This window comes from Saccopteryx bilineata, chromosome 4 (genome assembly GCF_036850765.1).
Source record: "Saccopteryx bilineata isolate mSacBil1 chromosome 4, mSacBil1_pri_phased_curated, whole genome shotgun sequence".
Classification (NCBI taxonomy): domain Eukaryota; kingdom Metazoa; phylum Chordata; class Mammalia; order Chiroptera; family Emballonuridae; genus Saccopteryx; species Saccopteryx bilineata.
Window position 1 is genome coordinate 173776121 of NC_089493.1, and position 23073 is coordinate 173799193.

The 23073-nt window shown below is 44.3% G+C and overlaps 1 protein-coding gene across 7 annotated transcripts in view; it reads right to left on the reverse strand.

Annotated features, from left to right (window-relative positions):
- The window catches only part of HTR4 (5-hydroxytryptamine receptor 4), a 165014-nt gene that overhangs the window by 51515 nt on the left and 90426 nt on the right, over positions 1-23073 (reverse strand). For 3 of the 7 annotated variants that reach the window (XM_066272938.1, XM_066272939.1, XM_066272940.1), the window contains exons 3-6: positions 19685-19810; positions 18100-18300; positions 1494-1647; positions 431-472 (exon numbers count right to left, since the gene is read on the reverse strand). In XM_066272938.1, the coding sequence (XP_066129035.1) occupies positions 431-472; positions 1494-1647; positions 18100-18300; positions 19685-19810 (523 nt within the window). Of the gene's footprint in view, positions 1-430; positions 473-1493; positions 1648-18099; positions 18301-19684; positions 19811-20002; positions 20141-23073 lie in introns of those variants that run through there. The other 4 variants (XM_066272941.1, XM_066272937.1, XM_066272943.1 and 1 more) reach the window with 2 other exon arrangements.

Below are 23073 nucleotides of genomic sequence, written 5' to 3' on the forward strand. Positions count from 1 at the left end.
CTCCATGAAGGAGTAAGTTTAGCACAAATAGTAAGAGACTCTAAAGGCCAATAAGCTTGGGCTTAGATATAGCCACCACCCTTTCCAACCAATGCGACTTTAGCTAAACACTTCACCTCTCTGATCCTCATTTCCTGAGGACAATAACAGGATCTACTCCACAGCCTCGTTGGGAGGTCTGAGTAAGGTTCGTAAAAATAGCGATTTAATTAACATGGGGCTCAATACACAGTAAGTGTTCAGCATCTGTTGGCTGTTATTACATTGGTTGTTGGAAACCAAAAGTAATAAAATGGAAAGTTTGAGAGAAGAGGGATAGGATTCAAGAAAATTGCCATATAGTCTCCCTTGTATGGGTCCCCTTTACTTCTCCACTCCTCTGGCCCCAGCATTGCTCTCAGAAGCCCTGGGAACTCTTGTTCTGACATACCACATGCAAATCCTCGCCCAGCCTTGGTTTGGGTTTTCTCTCCTGGACAAAGAACAAGGCAAGATTAGGGGCTAGGAATCAGCTGGAGAGAAGATGGGGCAGCTACTACTCTAACTGGTTCTGTTGGGCCAGAGCTCAATCTCTATCTCTCCTCTCTGTTCCTCTTCCTACCACAATATGGTTCTGGGGTCATTCTTAAAGTATATATATCCCTAGGAATGAATCCAGACCATACCTTTTAATCACCATTACAAGTTTGATATTGCAAATATAGTATGTCAGAGCAGGACGACTCTTACAGATCACCTAGACAGGGGTTGGTACATGCCTGATATGTGCTGCCAAGCTATTCTCCTACACCAGGGGTCTCAAACTCGGGCCCGCGGGCTGCATGCGGCCCACCCACCAATTTTGTGCAGCCCACAGACTGGCCCGCAGACTAATCCACGAAGTTTGATTAGTCTGCGGGCCACACAAAATTGGTGGGCGGGCCGCGAGTTTGAGACCCCTGTCCTACACCCTGAAGACACTATTTTCCACTGGGGACCAGTGGATCTTCTCATCACAGCCCTGTAGGAAGTGGGTCAATGGGAGGTTGGGCTCAGGGTTCTGCTCTGAACTCCTGGTTCAGGGTTCTCTTCATTCTCCAAAAGCTTCCACTCATATGATGTGTTTTCTGTGTATTACTGAAAGTCTCAAAGACCCTTGGCATGACATAGGAGGAAATAGGACCTCTTGGGGCACTGAGTCTGAATGCTGAGCTTTGAACACCTGTTCTAGGCATGTAACTGGGCATATTACTTCACCTTTCTGAGCCTGACTTTTCCCATCTGGATGAGATGAGGAAAGGAGGTTGCCCGTATTACAGGTAAAGTATTTTGCATACTTTCCGGCATACAGTAAGCATTCAAAGATGCTAGCTGCTTTTTGTTGTTGTTCTTCTCATAGCTCAGAGCATGTCGGAATCTCTCTTAGCATATCCACCTGGCTTGATACTGTTTGTTTATTTAGAATCGCAAGCAAACAAAGTGAATTGGACAGTTAATCAGCGGGGTCTACTCACCAAATCGATTATGCCAATGTTGTTCCAGCCTTGCATTATAGGAAGAAAAGAGATAAACATGGGAATGACCCAGCAGCCTCCCAGCATTAACGCGATGCGCAGAGGGGTCATCTTGTTCCTATAGACCAAAGGCTGACAGCAGATGGCATAATACCTGGAGAGAGAACGGGGGTGGATGCCAAAGGAGAGGAGGAATGAGAGGGAGGAGGAGGGAGGATAATTTATGAGAGAGAACCGGGGAGAAGGAATGGGGAGAAAAAAGGAAATATGAAAAGGAAACATTGGGAAATTTGGGGGGATTAAGAATAAAAAATAAAGACAGAAAAAAGAGAAAATAATGGGGAGAGAGGAGAGAGTAGGTAGCAGAGGAAGGGAAGGAAGAGAGGAAGAGAAGAGAGAAAAGAGCAGAGGAAAGAAAAAAGCAATTATACAATAAAACGGTACATTGGCCAATGAGTTTCTGCTAACAGAAAGTTGAGATCACACCTGAGAATCATTGCTTGGAGTCAGCCCCATAGTCCTCTTCCTCTCCCAATGCCTGAGAAGCCAGCTGCACAGCTGAGGGCCTGCTTGGTCTCAGGCACAGCTCCAACAGTACTCTCATGGTTGGGCACTGCAGGAGCTTCAGCCCAGCCCTCTGGGCCTCAGTGGCCAGAACCACAGTCTTTGATAACAACTTGAGGCAACTAGCATTTGGCCCAACATCTGGGCTCTAAGGACTGTATCTCCGATCTGTCCCCATTCTCTTGATCACTTGCCTATACTACAGTGATGCTCTAAGTCAGTGTTTCTTACATTGTGGTCCAGGGATCCCACCCTGTTCCCCTGCATCAGACTCACCCGAGGAAGCCTATTTAAAATGCAGATACCAAGGATCTTTTGAATCAGAGCCTATTGAAGAGGGACTTGGAGTTGGCACTTTGACAAGCGGAAGTCATTACTGCTGTTAGCTGAGTATATCCAGTCCCTCCTTCTGAGCACAGGCACTTCCTAACCGCCTTGTGGTTGAGTAGGGTCAAGAGACTGGTCTGGCCAATGAGACGTGAACAGAACTGACATGTGTTATTTCTGGGTTGGATCATTTCATCGTTTTTCTAAGAATGCAAAATTTCCAGTATCTCTTGTTTCATCATTTTCTGCCTACTGATAGAGACCACCTCACCTCCATTTACCAGGGTCTCTACTCCTCCTCTCGGGACTCAGTGTTCATCTCTCTTTGAGTCCATGTTCTGCCTAAAATACCGCCTTATTTCTTACCTCCAGATAGAGATATGACCTTCCCTACTCAATGACCAAGCCGCTAACCCCCAGCCTGCTCCTTGCCTGCCATTCCAGCCTTGGAGCTGGCCACTTCCCCGTCCAGGAAGGTCATGGAATTTGACAACAAACACAATATCACAGTAGGTCTACCAGCAATCTGTCTTTGCAAGAATCTGAAGAATAAGTACAAAAAGGCAGCCTGGAGTCTGTCTATTCTTTTTATTCTTTTGTATTTTTCTGAAGTGAGAAGTGGGAAGGCTCCCACACGTGCCTGACCAGGATCCACCCTGCATGTACACTAGGGGGCAATGCTCTGCCCATCTGGGGCATTGCTCTGTCGCAACCAGAGTCATTCTAGCACCTGAGGAGAGGCCACAGAGCCATCCTCAGCACCCGGGCCAACTCTGCTCCAATAGAGCCTTGGCTGTGGCAGGGGAAGAAAGAGATAGAGAGAAAGGAGAGGGGGAAGGGTGGAGAAGCAGATGGGCCCTGGCCAGGAATTGAACCTGGGACTTCCACACAGCAGGCTGATGCTCTACCACTGAGCTAACCAGCTAGGGCTAAGTCTATTCTTTAAGATTTGATTTTATTTAATGATGAGCCACCCCCTTTAACCCCTCATTTTATGTAGTTCATTTTGTTCATTTTCCCCACTTCTTCTTGTCTTAATTCAAAGTGGAACTAATATAACAATGGCTGTGTTTTTTAAAAGGTGGTGGTGGGACAATGGAGAGGGTGGAATGAGGCGGGGAGCCCAACGTTAAAGCATGAGAAGTGGGTACCCTGGGATGTGGGGAGTTATACTTGTCCTTCTAAGGCATCACGGAGCAGCTGGCACACTTCCTGTGGCCAGCGAGCAGTGCTGCTCTGACCAGGGACAGAGTGCCAGGAACAACAGACTAAAGAATAAAAGAAGGGATTAGTTAAGAATGCATTTTTTTTTCAACCTATAAAAAAATGGCATGGTAGCCAACTCTAAAAATGACTCAGTATGGAAAGAATGATGATTGGCTAGAATTTCTCCATGCTCTTGACTTATAAGAAAGGCAAGTTATAGCGGAGTGGCAAGCTTTTCTGAGTGGTTATACTAATACTCATCAGAACTTTAAGTATTAACATAGAAATGATGAATTAGGTGTGTATGAAAATATAGGGGTTTTTTCCTACCTCAATTCCTGCTAGAGGAACTAGGTTAGTCCTAGTCCTTTGCTTGTGGTCATTTAGCATCCTTCTTTTTTTCCTGGGTAATAGGATCTCAAATCTTTGGGGGATTGACCTCTCGTCTATTGATGTTGTGGTGCTGAGATGCGAATGATGGGACTCTGACATTTCCAAGCAGGGAACAGCCAATCAGGCAGTCCTTTGGGACTCTAGACATCACGCACAGTGGTGCAAAGATGGGCAAGTCACAGGAGGTCCCCTATCTGCGCAGCAACCTCCTGGCAGTGCTGGGGCAGCTCCTTTCCTTGAGTCTTCAGGAAACCCTGCTCTTATCTCTTCTGTTCCTTATTCTGTAGCTCTTCCTTTAACTTAACAAGTGGCCACATAGCTTTCCAATAAATCCCCTTTCTGCTTAAGTTGCTGAATGGGTTGAACTGCATCCTCCTCCTTCAAAAGATATGTTAAAGTCCTAAATCGCAGACCGCTGGAATGTGACTTTATTCAGATATAAAATATTCTTATAGCTAATCAAATTAAAATGAAGTTCATTAGAGTGGGCCTTCATCTAAAATGACTGATGTCCTTATAAAAAGGAAAATTCCAACACAGAGACAGATATGCACAGAGAAAAGATGGCTAGGTTAGGACAGAGAATTGGAATGATGTATGTACAGACCAAGGAACACCAAAGATTGTGAACAAACAACCTGAAGCTAGAAAAGGGCAAAAAATAGTACCTGGTTGGTCTTATTGGCTCAAGTTCTGACCAAGGCCTTGGCACCCGTGAGGCAGCTGCCCTAACTAAGCTGTTCTGTATCCTTCTAACATCTTTCCTCATAGCTCTCCAGTCTTTGCTTTCTAGCAAAGAATCTAGAAAAATAAACATCCTTTTTGAGGCTGTCTTCAAAAAGCCAAATTAAGTAGATGAAAATAAATTGTTACTGAACAAAATGAATAATAACAATTAAGTTCTAGTGCTAACTGACTAACAGAGCATCCTTCAAAATTCTAATTTTTGTCTCCAACTTAAAGACCAGATAGGAATCTGATAAGTTGATTTTTATCTATCATGGTGGCTTTTTAATTCCTATATTTGGATTATATTACCTCTGTTAATTACAATATTTTTTTTCTTACCATGAACTGCCCCAAAAACATATGCATAACACCATTAGATGTTATACATTAGAAGTAGCTTGTTAAATTTGCAAGTTCTTTGGAGATCAGATAAAGCACTTTGGCTGAGTTAATAATAATAAATACTATTTACTTACTTAGCAAGGGCTCTACCTGTACTATCTCATTTAGTTTTCACAACTACTTTTGCAGCAGGAACTATAAATGTACCCATTTTACAGGTGAACAAACAGAAACACAGAAGTGTCAGGATTTGTCCAAGGTTTCACAAGTGGTAAAAACTGGGTCTAGACCAGGCAGCCTGACTCAAGGGCCAGGATGTTAACTTCATTACTATCACTGTACTCTGCTACCTCACCTAAATCCCCAAGGGGTAATTCTATTTCTTTACAAACTACTTTAGGGACAATCAAAACATACAAACACTAAACCTCAGGATCCTGAACTCCCTAGCCCTCTCTATAAGGGCTATACTGCAGTGTATCCAAGTCTGCATGAACATACCATGGACTGGGAATTCGCCAAGTTCTACTGCAGTACATTGTAAATTTAAGGCTATCCTGAAGTTAAGAACGTTTCCTCCATGACTGACTTCCTGTAACTTCCAGTTTTACCTTCTGGCCCAATCTAAAACTTATATCTCTAATTCTTTTTTCTGCATAGTGATCTTATAAACACATGAAGAGGACTTTTACATTTTCCTGAAGTCTTACTTTCTGCGGGTAAAAACATTCCCAGTTGTATTCAACCAAGGTTGATTTTGCTTGCCAAAGGATACTGGGCATTTTCGCTTGTCGCAGCTGGGAAGGGGGATGGGACTGTCATCCAGCAGGCGTCAAGGACGCTGCTAAATGTCTTACAGTGCAGAGATAGCACTGCCGTACCCCCCACACGCAATGAAGAATTATCCGGTCTACAATGTCAGTAGTGCCAAAGTAGAGAAACCCTGGTTTAGAGGAGGTGATTTTCACTGACGGCAGGGGCTCCTGTCTCCTGCATGTGCTGTGACATGCCATCACCTCTTAAGAGTGGGTGCCACGAGGAGGCAGAATAGTCTGGTGCATCCTACACAGATGGAAGAAGAGTGGTACACCCCCTTCCACCCTGACCACCACACCTTCTTCCAGCCTGGGGGCCCCCTAGGAGTCCCAGACACCTGCACTCCCTCCAAGAGCTGCAATCCAGGGTGGGAGGTGAGAAAAGTCTTCCCCTAACTGATTTATACAGTCCAGAGATGTCTGCCTCATTCACCACCGTATCCCCAATGCCTTGCACAATGCTAGACAGAGTGTCTGCTCCAAATGGGTTGCATAAGAATAAACCCGTAATCACAACCAATGAAAATAAACTACATGAAATGTGGGACCCAAGTTTGTGGGATGTGAAAGGTCCTATCTAGCAGAAGAATGGGGAAGCTTATACTAATAAGTGTCTTTTAAGCTGGATTTTAGAGACTGCATAAGGGTGATGGAGGAGAAAATGCAACACAGGTGCTATAAAGAACATGGACAAAGAGACACAAGTATTATATATGCGCTATATATGAGAAATATTTACAGATATGCATTTCATATCAATACATATATATCACCAACTTGAAATATATACCTATAAATATATATCCTTATGCAGGCGTCCCCAAACTACGGCCCGCGGGCCGCATACGGCCCCCTGAGGCCATTTATCTGGCCCCCACCACATTTCCAGAAGGGGCACCTCTTTCATTGGTGGTCAGTGAGAGGAGCACTGTATGTAGCAGCCCTCCAACGGTCTGAGGGACAGTGAACTGGTCCCCTGTGTAAAAAGTTTGGGGACCCCTGCAGCCACATAGCTGGACAGTAGAGAGTTTGCAAGAAAGCTAAAGAAATACAACTTTAAAGGGGCAGGTCTTGGAGCAATGGTTCTCAAGCTGTAATCAGCATCAAAATCACCTCAACAGGTGGTTGTTAGGTCAGACGTGGGGCCCAAGAATCTGCACCTCTGATATATTACCAGATGCTTCTGCTGCGGCTGCTGGTGGTTCGGGCCACTCTTTGAGAACCACTAGTTTAGAGGTGTTTGAATTGTTATGCTAGGAGGAGTCACCAAAAGCTTTTGAATGCCCATCACAGTCAACACATGTGCGTGCTCTACTAAAGGAGCTGAATTACAACACATTGAAGAGAAAGGGTTGTTGGTTCCCAGCCTGGGTGGACAGCGTTCATAAATGAAAGCAATTCTGTCTCACCTTAGGAAGAGATTTATTTGTGAGGTCTGCTCTCTAGCCTTTCATGGGACATTTCCTGTTCTTTAACTAGAAAACTTTTACAAAGTGGTTAAATGGATATTCTAATGGCAAGTGAGGTTCCAGATGGCCAGGATTAACCAAGATGTACAGTCACTTTTTATGCAGAACATTTCAAAACATTGCTTATAAAACTCCATTAAAACCTCTTTTGGGAGACCAGCCACCAGCTTCCCAACCAGAGGCAGGTGTAAATGTGTGATCAAATTGCCTTTAAATGTCTCTGGGGACACAATTTATACTTTGACAACTCGGAAGAGACAGTTGTTTATTTTAAGCTCCAGGCTAATTTCTTCCCCGCTCCTGCAATTAAAGGTAATTCTTCCTCCTCACTTCCTTCCCTCCTACCACGGGGAAGGCAAAGGAGCCAGCAGAACAGGTTGGAATTCTAGACTTTCAGAATCAGGGGGACGTTTAGCTTTGTGTCTTCATATCTGGGGACCTTCACCATCTATTAACTCTGGAGTCCTAGGATCAGTTACCTTGCCTGTCCAGGAGGACCCCATTTCCTCATCGTCAAGGGAGGATCATTTTGCTTACTTCAGTGATTAGCTGTGACAACTGATGAAATCACTTGTTCAAAACTTAGGAAGTTCCTGGCATGTAAAATTTAATAAGCAGCAGTTATTTCAAAGTTTTTCACTCCTATTCCCTCTCATCTTTTACATACAGCGTGGGGCAAAAGCAGGTTTACAATTGTTCTTATGGAAAACAATACAATAATAAATAAATAATAATAATACAAGAATAAACCCTGTGTTTTGTGTACTTCCAACTGCAAACATACATTGGTCCCACCCTGTATGTTGGTTTCATAGATTTTGTGAGCAGATTCAAATACATTCTGGAACCAGGGGCTTTTAAACTATTTAGCAACTAAAAGACTTAGTCTCTTGGCTCAACACCTCTCCCAATAGTTGATTCTAAGAGTCAGAAAGGTGAATGGGTGGGTCCCTGAAGAAGAATGGAAGCATGGAGACCATACTGGCAGCCGTAACAGAGGTGATTACATGTAGCATCCTCTCAAGGACTCAGTCCAAGGCCCAGCCCTCCTACCTCAGACGGATGGGGATGGTATCCTAGATGATCACTGAGACCAACTCTCTAATCAAGGCCAACCAGCTAATGAAAGAAATGTCAACCACAGGAACAAAGAGATGACATAGCAGCTGGCTGCTCAGACCTGAGTACTGGAATGGAACCAGGAAAACAGAAATGTTTCACCAGGTTCATTTGTTCACAGGTCTAATTCACAAAGCACAGTGAATGGCCTTTACAATTTAGGACCGAGGGGATGAAGCACTCCACCGAATCAGGAAACTCATGAGTGACGAGGGGTGTTTTGCCGTAAGTAAGAAAATTGGTAGGTTCTAGTTCCAGCTCTTTCATGGATTGCCCTTCTGACTTTAGAACAAATCACTTGGTATCTGTTTTCTTTGCATAAAAAGGGGGTTAATTACATCTGAGTTTTTGTAAGAGGTTGCAGCTGTGATGGATTAAAGACGGCTACAAGTTCTTTGACACTCCTCTCATCCAGAGGTGGGGACTCTGCTGCCTACCCCGGATCTGGGCTGCCTGGGACTGCTTTGACCAGCGGAGCACATTGAAAGTGTTGTGTGTCCCTCCCAGGCCTTTTTTCAAGAGGACTCTTCATTCCTCAAAGCCACGAGCTATCATGTAAAAATATCTAATGTGTATGAACACGAGATCACAGAAATGGGCAAGAGGAGACGACAGCATCTCTCCCCAGGAAGAGAAGGGGAACACACAGTGCCCTTTTCGTTTTGTGAGCTGAGGCTACATAGAAAACAGACATATTTCAAGATGAACTTGACAGATAAGATAATAACTAAGAAGCTACTGCAATAATCCAGAAATAGTATGGGAGGGAAAAATAAAGAGAACAAAGATGAATTTGAAAGGCAGTCATGAAAAGACAGCTATGATGTATCATTCAGCCAGTCTTGTAGACAAGTAAACGTTGACCTCAAGGAATTACATTTAAATGACTAATATCAATATATGCACCTTTGATGTAAAAAGAAGAAGAGGACATTAGTTTACAATGGAAATTTCCACTCTGAACACCTTGGGTTTGAGAAAACAGAAAGATGCTGAAGGCAAGGTGTTAAACAGAGGTGGGCATAGACAAGACTGCAGTAGAGACCGGAGCAGAGGTGCAGGGATGTCAGAAGATGGGTGGGCTCGCTAAAGGAGAGACGAGAGATACTCTGGGCTGGAAGGCAGGGCTCCAACCTTGAAGGACACTCAGCTATGTAGCAGAAAGTAAAACACAACGGTCAGGGTCTGGGGAGGCACTCACTCACAACAGCCACTAAGAGTTTGCATTTGGAAAGGAAAACAATGATGATGTCATACTTGTGGCTAACGCTTGTTCAATGTTTACTATGTGCCATGCACTGGTTTATGTTCATGACATGCACTCAGTGATTTATTCTTTACAACTCCAAAAGGGATATACTATTATTAACACAGTTTTACTGATGAGAAGATAAAAACTCAGAAGATTAAAGTAACTCCCCGCCTCAATCACACAATTGCTAACTGGTCAACCTGGAACTGAATCCAGACAGTCTAGCACTAGGACCCCAGACCTTATTCTTAACTACTTGTTATAGCAAGACTTCCAGAAGGGTAGAAAAACTAATGCCAATGTTCTATCAAACAACCACAAGTCACACATCAAAGCATCCCATGCTCAGCTAAACAGGCATGGAGCAGCGGCTCTGGGCCTGTTAGAAGAACACAAGACAGGATGAGATAAAAGGCTGATCCTCAAGGAGCTGACAGTCTAGGGGGAGACAGACAAACAAACCAATTATTAAAATGACTGATAACCGCTAGGCTTATATTTAACGTTCTGTGGGAGCTCAGAGGGAGAAACAATCTCCTTTGGGAATGGTGCCTGGCCAGTCGGTGGACAAGGTGACAGCTCTTATCGGAGTATCGAAGAAGGAGAAAAGAAACTCAAGACACAGGCAGCAGCATGGAGTTATGAGGAAGCACGTCATATTCAGGAAATGATAGCAGATCGCTGTCACTGGGAGCGGAAACAGGAGAGACAGATGGAGGATACCCTGGGCAAAGCACTGAAGGACGAGCTGAGGATGCAGCCTGTGACGACGTGTCACCAAAATAAAAAACCCTCTGTGACTCTGCGCCCGCTGATTTCTGGAACTGACACTCCTCATACCTCACTTTAGTGACATCTACATTGTCCACAGATCCCAGGTTTGGTATCACTTCTCCCGAGAGCCATCCCTGCTTTGGGGGACACAAGCTCTAACAGCCTTTTGACTTCTCCTCATTCTATTTCAGTGACCCCCAGTTTTACTGTAAATACCTATTACCATATTTTTTCCATATATAAGATGCTCCCACATATAAGATGCACCTTAATTTGGGGGCCCAAAATTTGAAAAAAAAAGTATTACATAAAGTTATTGAACTCTAGTTTTATTCATCATTATATACATACAACTCATCACTGTCAAAAAAAAGCAGGAAATGCAAGTAAAAAAAATCTACAACCACTGTATAAGATGCACTCAGCTTTTAGACCCCAGATTTTTCAAAAAAGGGTGCATCTTATACATGGGGTAATATGGTAACTGCCGTATTCTCCACTAGACTAAAATCTCTGTGATTCAGAGCTTTTTTTCAGATTGTTCCCAACTGCACTTCCAGGACTCTGCTCAGCCCCTGGCGTTAGTAGGCACTCAATAAATATTTGATGAAATGAATATAAAAGTAAGATTCACATCCTCTGGCATGAAATTCAACTCAACAAATATCACTATGGTGTCCAGAGCGTGAGCCTGACCTCAAGGAGCAGGCCAGAAGGAGAAACGTGTAATATGCTTTCCTTGCAGAAATGCCACTTCAGTTCTGTTGGGAAAACAAATGTAAGTGCGCGACACCAGTTCACAGGGACAGGCACTTTTCATTTATACGAAAATGAGTTGTGCTCTGGGGAAATCATTAAGAAAGGCAGAGACACTTAATTCCAGCCCGGAATGAAATATGCCGTCTTTGCGTCAAAAGTGTATGTTTTACAAGTAAACCTGTTTTCAAAGGAAATCTGTGACCAAAAAATGACTGGAGGGTTTTTGCAGTTAAAACACATCAGGTTCCCAGGTTGCAGAGAGGAAGGGGAACAATTCAGGTGGACAGAGCAAAGAGAAAATCTTGTCACACTACAAGATGCTATGTTCAATGATGTGGAATAGATTTTTTTTTTTTTTTTGTATTTTTCTGAAGCTGGAAATGGGGAGGCAGTCACACAGACTCCCGCATGCGCCTGACCGGGATCCACCCGGCACGCCCACTTGGGGCGATGCTCTGCCCATCTGTGGCGTCGCTCTGTCGTGACCAGAGCCACTCGAGTGCCTGGGGCAGAGGCCAAGGAGCCATCCCCAACGCCCAGGCCAACTTTGCTCCAATGGAGCCTCGGCTGCGGGAGGGGAAGAGAGAGACAGAGAGGAAGGAGAGGGGGAGGGGTGGAGAAGCAGATGGGCGCCTCTCCTGTGTGCCCTGGCCGGGAATTGAACCCGGGACTTCAGCACGCCAGGCCGACGCTCTACCACTGAGCCAACCGGCCAGGGCCCGGAATAGATTTTTAAAAGGGAATTGCTTTTGATGCCAAACATAAAACAAAGTACGGCAGACAAAGGGGACCAGAATGGTTAAGTCTGAAGAGTATGGCATATGAAGCCAGAGGAAGGAGCTAGCAATGTTTAAACCAATATACCATGTTTCCCCATGTATAAGATGCATGCTTTTTCGAAAAATTTGGGGTCTAAAAAACTGGGTGCATCTTAGACAATGATTGTGGCATTTCAAATGCCATAGATGGAACTGAGGATGAGGCAATACATGAAGACATTGATTTGTCATCAGACATAGATGAGGACAAGCTAATGGATGGGAGTTTTGACAACGATTAGGAATGGTATGAATTTTATAATGAATAAAACTTGAGTTCAATAACTTTATGTAATACAATTTTATTTTTTAAATTTCAGGCCCCAAAATTAAGTGCATCTTATACGTGGGGAAATATGGTAAATAAGACTTGGGGATGACACATGTCAGTCTTGCTGAGGAGGCTTCATAAAGATACCTGTAGGTCCTTTGGCCAGCCTAAGAGAAGTTGATGGCTGTTGTTCTTATCTGTTCAACAACCCTCTTTCCAGCAGGAACTGCCATTCTCCAGGGCCACATGTTGTGTTAAAGCCCACAGTCGTGGTGCCTCATCTCTGCCCAGCAACCAGAGGTTTCATCCCCATGGCACAGTGACTGGTCAAGAGAAGAGTGTTTGATTTGGGCAAAGCCAATCAAAGTTCTTCCATGAGAAATAGTATTTAAGTCTCACTTCCTGTGGACTCAGAGTTAAGGATGGTCTAAGACTCATGGTGCCTGTGTCTATTTTTCTGAACTCAGCATGAAAATGAATCCAACATGAAAACAGCACAGAAACAAAAAAAAGGACAGAGAGAAAGACAGAAACAGACACAGAGGCAGAGGGCCCCCTGAGGGGAGAGTCTAGGCCGTTCTGTGAGGAAGCAGCGAGAACACACTGGTCAGAAAGTTTCCACATTCAGGCTCTGACTTCCGGGAGTTTCTAACACCCAAGTCAGAAATTTCTCAACCAGTTGAGGAATGTGTGGGCCCAGGAGCACTTTCAGCTAAAAGACTACTGTGGATACTCCTACATTCGAGAAGTGTTCGCTTCTAGCAAAGAGAAAGCTGAAGCTTAAAACATATATTCCTGAAATGAGTAAAAGTGAAGATTTCCAACCCCAATCCAACAGACCATCCACCCAGTCCAGCCAGCTCCATTCCTAGCTGCCCTCCCTATAGTCATCATTCATGGTTGGGTGTACTCAGCCCCCCACCCTCAGTCACTCAAGTATACCCAGATACAAGCACCTACATATTTATTTAACAAAAGTGGAATTATTCTAAACATTAAAGTCTAAAAGTTAAGCTTTTTTTTTTCCTCATCAAACACACCAGGGATCTTTATCTAAGGCAGGGTCCCCAAACTTTTTACACAGGGGACCAGTTCACTGTCCCTCAGATCATTGGAAGGCCAGGCTATAAAAAAACTATGAACAAATCCCTATGCACACGGCACATATCTATTTTAAAGTAAAAAAACAAACCGGGAACAAATACAATATTTAAAATAAAGAACAAATGATCAGTATTTCAATGGGAACTATGCTCCTCTCATTGACCACCAATGAAAGAGATGTCCCTTCTGGAAGTGCCACGGGGGCCAGATAAATGGTCTCAGGGGGCCGCATGCAGCCCACGGGCTGTAGTTTGGGGACCCCTGATCTAAGACAACATGCATAGCTATTCCTCATGATTCTTAATGGCTGCATTAATGTATTTCACTTTTAAAACCAGTATTCTGTTACAGATACTTGGTTGCTTTTCATACACCACAAGAACCCTGGCTTTAAAATAATCAGTGGTACTTTATACTTTCCTTCAGTTTTGACTTCCCATGACCCACATCATGGGATGCATGGATTTTAATTATGCTTTGGAAATTACTTTTAACGGGGCAATAAGCTTTCATTAATAAGATTCAATTCTCAAAGCACCCAGAAGCACAGCGGATGAAGAATGGTAGCTGGGGACGTGTGTTTCACAACGTTTTGCTTTGATCTAGGGGTCTGCCATCTGGGTGGAATGAGGAATCACAGTGCGCATTCTCGCCCGAGAGGCACTACTACCCCATTATGAGTTGTGCTCACAGTTAAGGCAGCTCTAGACAGGAGGACAGGACATCTCGCCAGGAGTCACGTGACAAGTGACGACATCACACCTCACTGAATCACTCACTCTGTGCTTTGCCCCAGCCCCTACCCAGCCCAACTGACATGGGAGGGACACAGCAAAAACAGAAGCTAGAAGATAAACAGAATCATCAGGCTAACCTGTTGCCTGAAAAGCCTGGCCCGATGAAAAGATCGCTCTTGGGACAGAGAGAGAACTGGCAAATTTCCCAGGCTGCAGGAGGAAAACAACACTATTGGCATTTACGTTAGTTATGGTAGCAGAGTTTCTGACATCCACTATCAGAGAAGGAAATGAAATTATTAGCAGTGTTGTTCAAAAACAGAATGTGATGAACACTGTAGTTGTTCGGTAATGTTTACCAAATACCTAAACTGGTATTTATGTAATTACTGGTTAATTGTCAATCTCCCCCTTTCAAAGGCAAGTTCCATGAGGGCAGACACCTGTCCTTATTCACGTGCTTGTGCTTTCTCCCACTGGGGGGGAGGCAGAGACATTTAAGAAAAAATTTAAAGCGAAATTAACTGTGGTTTTAATCATAATTGCACTAAGTTCTCAAAGGAGAATGGGTTTGATGGGGTCAGAGAGGGCTTCTGCAAGCAAGAGAGAATGAACTTAACATCAAAAAGGCACACAGGAGGGGAGAGGGCAAAGGAACTTTCCAGGCAGAGGGAGGAGCCGAAGTCCTGAGACGGTTGAGCCCACAGCACTGGAAAGAGAGGAAGACGGCCAAGACAGGTGAGGCCCAGAAAGTGAGGTTGGTAAAGGGACACCGGAAACGGGCAGCACAGAGTTTGGTCTTGATCCAGGCCAAGGAGTTTGGTCTTGATCCCCAAGGCAATGAACAGCCACCAAGGGGGTTGAAGCAAAGGAGGACAGGCACAGAGCTGCATTTTTAAAAGATGGCCGTGGGATCGTGTCAGTGGCAAGTTTATTGGAAGAGTGTAAGATAGAGGTGGAGGAACAATTAGGAGGTTGCTGCAGTGACTTCTGCAAAGGAGGATATTACTGTGGACTAAGATGACAGAGATGGCGAGAAACAGACTAAGATCGCTTTAGAAAGGAAAATCAATAATATTTATTATTTAAATGTAGGGGAGAAGGAAAGATACCACATTAAAAATTATTATGCGGTTTCTGAACAATGCAGCTGCTGGAATCATTCACTGAGAAGGAGGTCCAAGTTTGGTAAGAAAGAGCGTGAGTTTCATGGATAGAAGAAACTGAAATGACATCCACTAAGCCTGAGCATTGAGTCAGCTGGGCCAACGCTGTGCTTTCAATGGATTAACTAATCCTAACTGCAAAAGGTGTCATTGCCCCCTTTTTAGAGATGAGAAAACTGAGACTCAGAAAGGCTTAATAAACTTAGCACCAGTCTCAGAGCTAGAAACTGGTGGATCTGGGATTTGAACCCAAATCTCTTGAGTTCTAAAGCAGAGGGGTCTTCATGACCAGCCCATACTGCTTCATGACAACTCGGAAAATTTCATGTTTTCAAAAAAACGTGGTCGTTAATCTGGAATTCTGAAGCCAGATCTACCTAGGAAACCTTCAGAAATAACCAGAGTCAACTCCACATCAGGAAGAGATTCTACACTTCCCTTCATTCTTCACTCCTTATCTGGCTCATTTTCTTCTCCTTGCTTTTGCCCAAACCCCAAGGTCACCTCCAGTTGCCCTGAGCCCGCAGCTTGCCTTCTTCAAGTTCCTACCAAACAGTCTCACAGCTCACTTGATCAATGATCGAATACAGGTGACCCTGTAGAATTTCCATCTGTTTTTTACTTCTTTACATTTTCTTTCTCTTCCTTTTTCCTTCCTTCCTTCCTTCCTTCCTTCCTTCCTTCCTTCCTTCCTTCCTTCCTTCCTTCCTTCCTCCCTCCCTCCCTCCCTCCCTCTCTTCCTTCCTTTCTTTCTCTCTCTCTCTCCTTCCTTCCTTCCTTCCTTCCTTCCTTCCTTCCTTCCTTCCTTCCTTCCTTCCTTCCTTCCTTCCTCCCTCCCTCCCTCTCTTCCTTCCTTTCTTTCTCTCTCTCTCCTTCCTTCCTTCCTTCCTTCCTTCCTTCCTTCCTTCCTTCCTTCCTTCCTTCCATTTTTTTTTTTAATTCAATGAGAGGAGGGGAGGCAGAGACAGACTCTCATATGTGCCCTGACCGGGATCCACTCAGTAAGCCCACTAGGGGGCGATGCTCTGCCCATTTGTGGCATTGCTCTGTTGCTTAGCAGCCAAGCTCTTCTGAGCATCTGAGGTGAAGGCCATGGAGCCATCCTCAGTGCCCAGGGCCAACTCACTCCAGTTAAGTCATGGCTGCAGGAAGGGGAGAGAGAGAGAAAAAGAGAGAGAAGCAAGAGGGGGAGGTGTGGAGAAGCAGATGGGCACTTCTCCTGTTTGTCTTGACCAGGAATCAAACCCAGGACATACACACGCTGGGCTGATGCTCTACCACTGAGCCAACCAGCCAGGGCACATTTCATTTTTTTCTGATATGAACTTTCACACAGTATATACTGGCTGTCTTAAAAAGTCTTTCATGTACTGAAGTCAGATTGTTATAAACAAATTAATAAACATAAATTTTAAACTATGATATACTGTCTGGCTCTATCAACCAGCAGATTGGTTTTATCAATGTCATTATCTCTAGTTATAGAGTGGAATCTCATTATACATGCATTTAACTTAAGCACATTTAACTGTAAGTCCTTGGCAGAGGGAAGGAGGAGGGGAAAGGAGAGAGAGAGAGAGAGAGAGAGAGAGAGAAAGGGAGGGCAATTTGCATAACCTAGGGCATTATACCTGCTATTTCAATCCCTGAGCACCTGTCCCAGGGAGCAGGATATGAATCTGCCATTCCCCCAACTCGGTTCTGTCCCTAAGGACTTTTCTCAGCGTGAGTAATTCTCTGGGAAGACTCTGACTTTAGTGCTGAAAGGCACACACTTTAAATATACCACAATCTCTAATTTTAGTCAGTTGCTTTTCCTATTCTTCAATAAAAGAAACAGTCACAGCCTGACCTGTGGTGGCACAGTGGGTAAAACGTCAACCTGGAATGCTGAGGTCGCCGGTTCGAAACCCCAGGCTTTCCTAGTCCAGGCACATATGGGAGTTGATGCTTTCTGCTCCTCTCTCTCTCTCTCTCTCTCTCTCTCTGTTTCCTCTCTCTAAAATGAATAAATAAAATCTAAAAAAATAAGAGAAACAGTCACCTATCCCAACTGGAGGAAAAACTGGTGCGCTGGACAACTCAAGATCCAGTAGGAGATTGTCCCTGGTAATCCTGATAACCAGGTACAGTGATCTGCACACTGTATTTTCTCTGGAAAACTAACCCCTAAGACATGGCTACCGTGGCAGCTACATACGTTTGTGTAATGCTCTGAATTTATATTGCATTATTACTTCACTGTTAAATACACATGAGCAGTAATTAGGAGCAAACATCGAAATCGTTAGGCCTCCTGAAGTCAAATGTGAAGGAAAACCAAATTATGCAACGAAATGCAATGCTTAGCCCTGTATCCAAAAACCAATAACCGGGAATTTTATTATCATCTTTAACTTTCCAGAAAAGACTCTTCACAGTCACAGGCACATAGCTAAATACACACCTAAATTATGACACAGGTACATTCTCAGGGGAAGGTCCTGGTCAAATGTAGAACACTACTACTCTGAACCAACCCTGCCACTTATGGGGCAGATGTATTAATCCTTACCACTCAGCTGTCTCAGAGCTTGGTTCATGCCAGCAGCAAACAATCCAGAACTCTACAGTAAACCTGATGGCCGGTGCCTGTCCCACCTAGATTATAAGCTCCTTGCAGGCTAAGTCTGGCCCTTTGCTTCCAGTGGATTTAGGGAGAAAGGCACAGCCCGTGATCAGGGTGTTGTGCAGCCCAAGCTCCACATGGCCCTGTCCTCACCTGTCCAGAGAAATGCAGCACAGGTGAAAGATGGATGCCGTGGTGAGCAGGACGTCCAGAGATGTCCGGACCAGGCAGAACATCTCGCCGTAAATCCAGATGTCCTGAACCAGCTCAATGGCGCCGAAGGGCATCACCAGCACGGACACCAGCAGATCCGCAAAGGCAAGAGAGACAATGAAATAGTTGGTTTTTATTTTCCTGTGAGTGAGAAAGTATAAGGAAGAGGTGGGGAGGGGGAATGAAGGGAGGAGGTTAGGAAAAGAGCAAGAGAGAAAAGAGGAGGAAAGGAAAAAAAGAAAGCAGGAAAGAAGGGAGGGAGGAAAAAGAAAAAAAAAGTCAAATGTGTAACGTATCCTATGAGGGCCAGTTTCCCCTTCTGCAACATGGCTGGAAAGACCCTCGTGTCCGGCCCCTTCTAAATTCTCCAGACTCCTCTTGTACCCAGAGCCTTCTCTCCATCTCCTCTATGGCCCCGCTGGCCTGATTTGAATCCCCTGAATGTGAAGCTCCTCCAAGGGCCTTTTTACAGGGTGTTCTTTCTCCCTACTATTGGCTTAACTACACCCCACTAGTCTTGCAGGCCGCAGTTTGGTCATTCCCAGGGAACCTTCCAAAGTGCTCCTCTCACAAAAGGTGTCAAATTCCACTGTTTTCCATTCTTAGACTAACCACTATATGCCTCACACCTGTGACACCTATCTGAAGTGTGCTTTTACACTCTTTCGCACCATCACTGGACTCATGCATGTCTTGTTTAGAGAGGAAGGCAGTAGATAAGGCAGGCTGTTATCTTTGTTCCCTTTTAGGGTCTGGTGGCTTGTACACCAGACCTCACACTAGAATCATTTAGTGAATTTACATCAACATTGATGCTGAGGTCTCACCCCAGCTCAGGGATGAGGGGTGATTAACAACCCCCTTCCCCAGGGTTGCCAGGTAAAATACAAGACACCTGGTTAAATTTGAATTTCAGATAGACGATGAATAATTATTTAGTATAAGTATGGCCCAAATATTGCATGAGACATACTTATACTACACAGTAGCCATCTTAAAAAGGTCTTCATGTGATCATAATTGCAGCCAGGGTTCAGACTAGTTAATGAACCTGACAAGGTTGAACTTGCCACCTTGGTGTACTGGGAAAAAGAAGACCCAGGTTTGAATACTAGATTGGTCACTAGTCAGACACCCTCCTTTGAACAAACCGATAAAGTGAGAAGATTAGATTAGCTGTACTTCCATCGTATGTATATATATATATATATATATATATATATATTATATATATATATTATATATTGATCACAACTGTGAAAAAAAAAACAATATCAAAGTTGAATATACGGAAAAAGACGAGATAAAATGCACTTAGCTGTTTATACTATTTGGTCATGTTAGAGTTGTGGGATTGTGTATGATCATTTTTCCTTGCTCTGTTTCCAAATATCATTCCCATGTGCTTTTCCTCCCCTTTCATAATTATATATTATACTGGAAATTAGAATTCAGGCCCCAAGTGCCCAGGGAGAGCCCAGAACGCTCCCCAGGCTTCCTCATGAGGGCTCCTCATGACACTCACCTGAGCTGCCTGTCCCTGCACACGGCCACCATCACCAGCAGGTTCCCCAGGATGGCCATCAGGATAACCGCCGAGAGAAATGTGAGCAGCACGACCTTCTCCACTGACCGGAAACCCTCCTTGGAACTGGAAGACGGACAGACACATGCACAGAGAACTGAAGGAAACTGAGACACAGGAAAGAAAACTCTTCTTTTCCTCATTTAGTTTCAGGAAGGTGACTTCACCATCAGCAGCTGCAACACACATTTACTGTGCACTTGATATATGCCACTGTTTGTACCTGTCACTTTACATGATATCTGAGTGAACTCTTACCCAACGGGAAGGAGGAGGCTCAGAGACATGAATTAGCAACCCTGAAGTTGCACAGTTATTCTCCATCAGAGAAGGTGTGACTTTCCTTCGGAGCTCTTCTCTGGCTTGTGCTCAGAAATGTATTCGGCTGGCCCTGTCCAGGCAGTTCAGTTAGTCACAACATCGTCTTGATACACTAAGATCGCAGGTTCAGTTCTTGGTCAGGGCACATACTAGAGTCAACCAATGAACGAATAAATAAGTGGTACGACAACAGGTCGATGTTTCTCTCTCTCACTTCCCTCCCCTCTCTCTAAAATCAATCAATAAATTAAAAAAGAATTGTATGTGATTCCTGTTTTGTGCACCTACCCACCTTCATGAGGCAGAGATCTCATATATTTTATCTGTCGATAAATTCAATTTCAATGTGTCATTTGCATTTATGGGATGAAGGAGAGATGACATTGAATGGATGGATGACAGTAACTTGAACCAGGGTCTGCATAAACACAAAGGCCACCCTGTTTTCAGGACGCCAGCACGGCCCATGCCTATGCTGTGTATACAGGTGCCCTGTCCTGGGAACAGGTCATGGCTTGACAATTGTTTTTATATAATTGACCTGGACCAAGTGGTCTCAAGAGTCTACAAAGTCCATGGGAAAGTTAGCAGCCAATCAATAAACTTAGGAACTCATCTCACTGCCCCAAACCACACTTCTCTCGTTACCCAACATAACAGTTCAAATCTGTGTTCTTGTATATTTCGGCAGCTGATTTGATTCTATAAATCCTGCTGTCCCAGCATAAACCGTTTTGTTTTATTAACTTGGAAGTGAGTGTCCCCTATTAATAAAAACATAATGTCTGCTGATTATTAAGAAGCTACAGAAAAAAAGTTGTATTTCCACTACAGTAATAACATGTTCTTCTTAAATGAAGTTTCAAAGGAGCTTAAAATTCTCAGATCCAAACTCCACATTTCAATACAAGGCCCAGGGAGAGAAACTGAGTTGTCAGAGCCTTTTGGTGGCTTGTCTGGAAGAGGCTTTGAAAACCGATTGAAAGTACAGAGATGATTTTACCTAGAGAAGACCCAGTACGAGTTTGCCCTGACGGCCCACTACTGGGACAACAGGGTCCCAAGAATCAAGAAATGTCTTTACTGAGCTCCTTTGACTGAAAACCAAGATGGATGCTGGGCCCAAACAGCAGCAGCCCACCAAGTCCTGGCTCTCGCCTTCTCCAAAACTCTCCCATCAGGCCTGACACAAAAGACAAGGTGATGATTAGAATAAGCAGCCGCTAGTACAGTGATCAAAGAACCACATTGCTCCTCCACTCTGCCAGCAAGTGTTTATCTTAACTGACTAATTGATGTCTAGGGTTCAGAGGAAAAGATATTCGAGGTACGTTCAGCTAAATCACCCTTCCACACCTAAATTCCGACTATCGACAGTACGAATATTGGACAGGGAAGATTTAATTCAATGAGGAAAAAGGCCTTCATAGAATGAGGTGGCTACCCAAAACTAAGTTGACCTTAGGCCATGTTAATTGAGGTAAAGTGTCTAACAAAGGCCGTGAGAGTGGTTTTTACCTTGTTCTCTGAAACCTGTTCACCCCTCCAGGCCTCTGTACCAGCTGTGCCCCCTTTCTGGAGTGTGTCTTCCTATCTTTCAGTTCTCGGGTTCAAGGTAACCCCCACCTAGCGTGCCACAGCCAACGTTTTCCATTTTCTTTCTAGCCCTAATTGTTATTTGAAATGACTTCTGTTATTGATTTTTGTCTGTGCCCCCCCCACACACACACAGACTGACGTCACATCCCTCCCGGCACAACTCCCAGCGCCAGGCACAGTCTACTCTATGTATAGTGTACAGCAGTGGGAGTCAACCTGGTCCCTACCGCCCACTAGGGGGCGTTCCAGCTTTCATGGTGGGCGGTAGCAGAGCAACCAAAGTATAAATAAAAAGATAGATTTAGCCCTGGCCGGTTGGCTCAGCGGTAGAGCGTCGGCCTAGCGTGCGGAGGACCTGGGTTCGATTCCCGGCCAGGGCACATAGGAGAAGCGCCCATTTGCTTCTCCACCCCTCCGCCGCGCTTTCCTCTCTGTCTCTCTCTTCCCCTCCCGCAGCCAAGGTTCCATTGGAGCAAAGATGGCCCGGGCGCTGGGCATGGCTCTGTGGCCTCTGCCTCAGGCACTAGAGTGGCTCTGGTCGCAATATGGCGACGCCCAGGATGGGCAGAGCATCGCCCCCTGGGGGGCAGAGCACCGCCCCTGGTGGGCGTACCGGGTGGATCCCGGTCGGGCGCATGCGGGAGTCTGTCTGACTGTCTCTCCCTGTTTCCAGCTTCAGAAAAATGAAAAGAAAAAAAAAAAAAAAAAAAAAAAAAAAAGATAGATTTAACTACAGTAAGTTGTTTTATAAAGACTTATTCTGCCAAACTTAGCGAAAATCCAACATAAAGTACTTAGTAAGTAATTAGTATTATATGCTTTAACTTGCTGTAACTCTGCTTTATAAATTTTATAAAGTAAGTTACTTCGCTACTTTATAAATTAGCATTATTGTGGAACCAGTGGGCGGTTAGAAAATGTTACTACTAACAGAGATACAACAGTGGGCGGTAGTTATAAAAAGGTTGACTACCCCTGGTGTACAGGGATGTGAAGTACATAGGATGCTCAATTATTTGCTTAATGAGTGAAAGAAAGACATATTGTATTCATAATGGTGAGGTTTCTCCTTCAATGTCTTTGAAAACCGATTGAAAGTACAGAGATGATTTTACCTAGAGAAGACCCAGTATGAGACACAAAAGCTGCTTTTCACTCTCTGAAGGGCTGTCATTTGAAATAAGAGTAGATTTGTGCATGTGTTCATTCAAAAATGCTTTCTGAGCACCTTCTCCACGCTAGGCATTGTTGTATGTCCCAGGAAAGCAGAAATAAGCCACAAAGAGAGCAGGCAATGTACAGATAAAAGGATTTATGCAAAGTGTCAGCTGGTAATACACACAATAGCAAAAACTCTAGGAGGGAAAGCAGGACGCGGCTGCTAGAGAAGGATGGAGTGCTTTCTCATC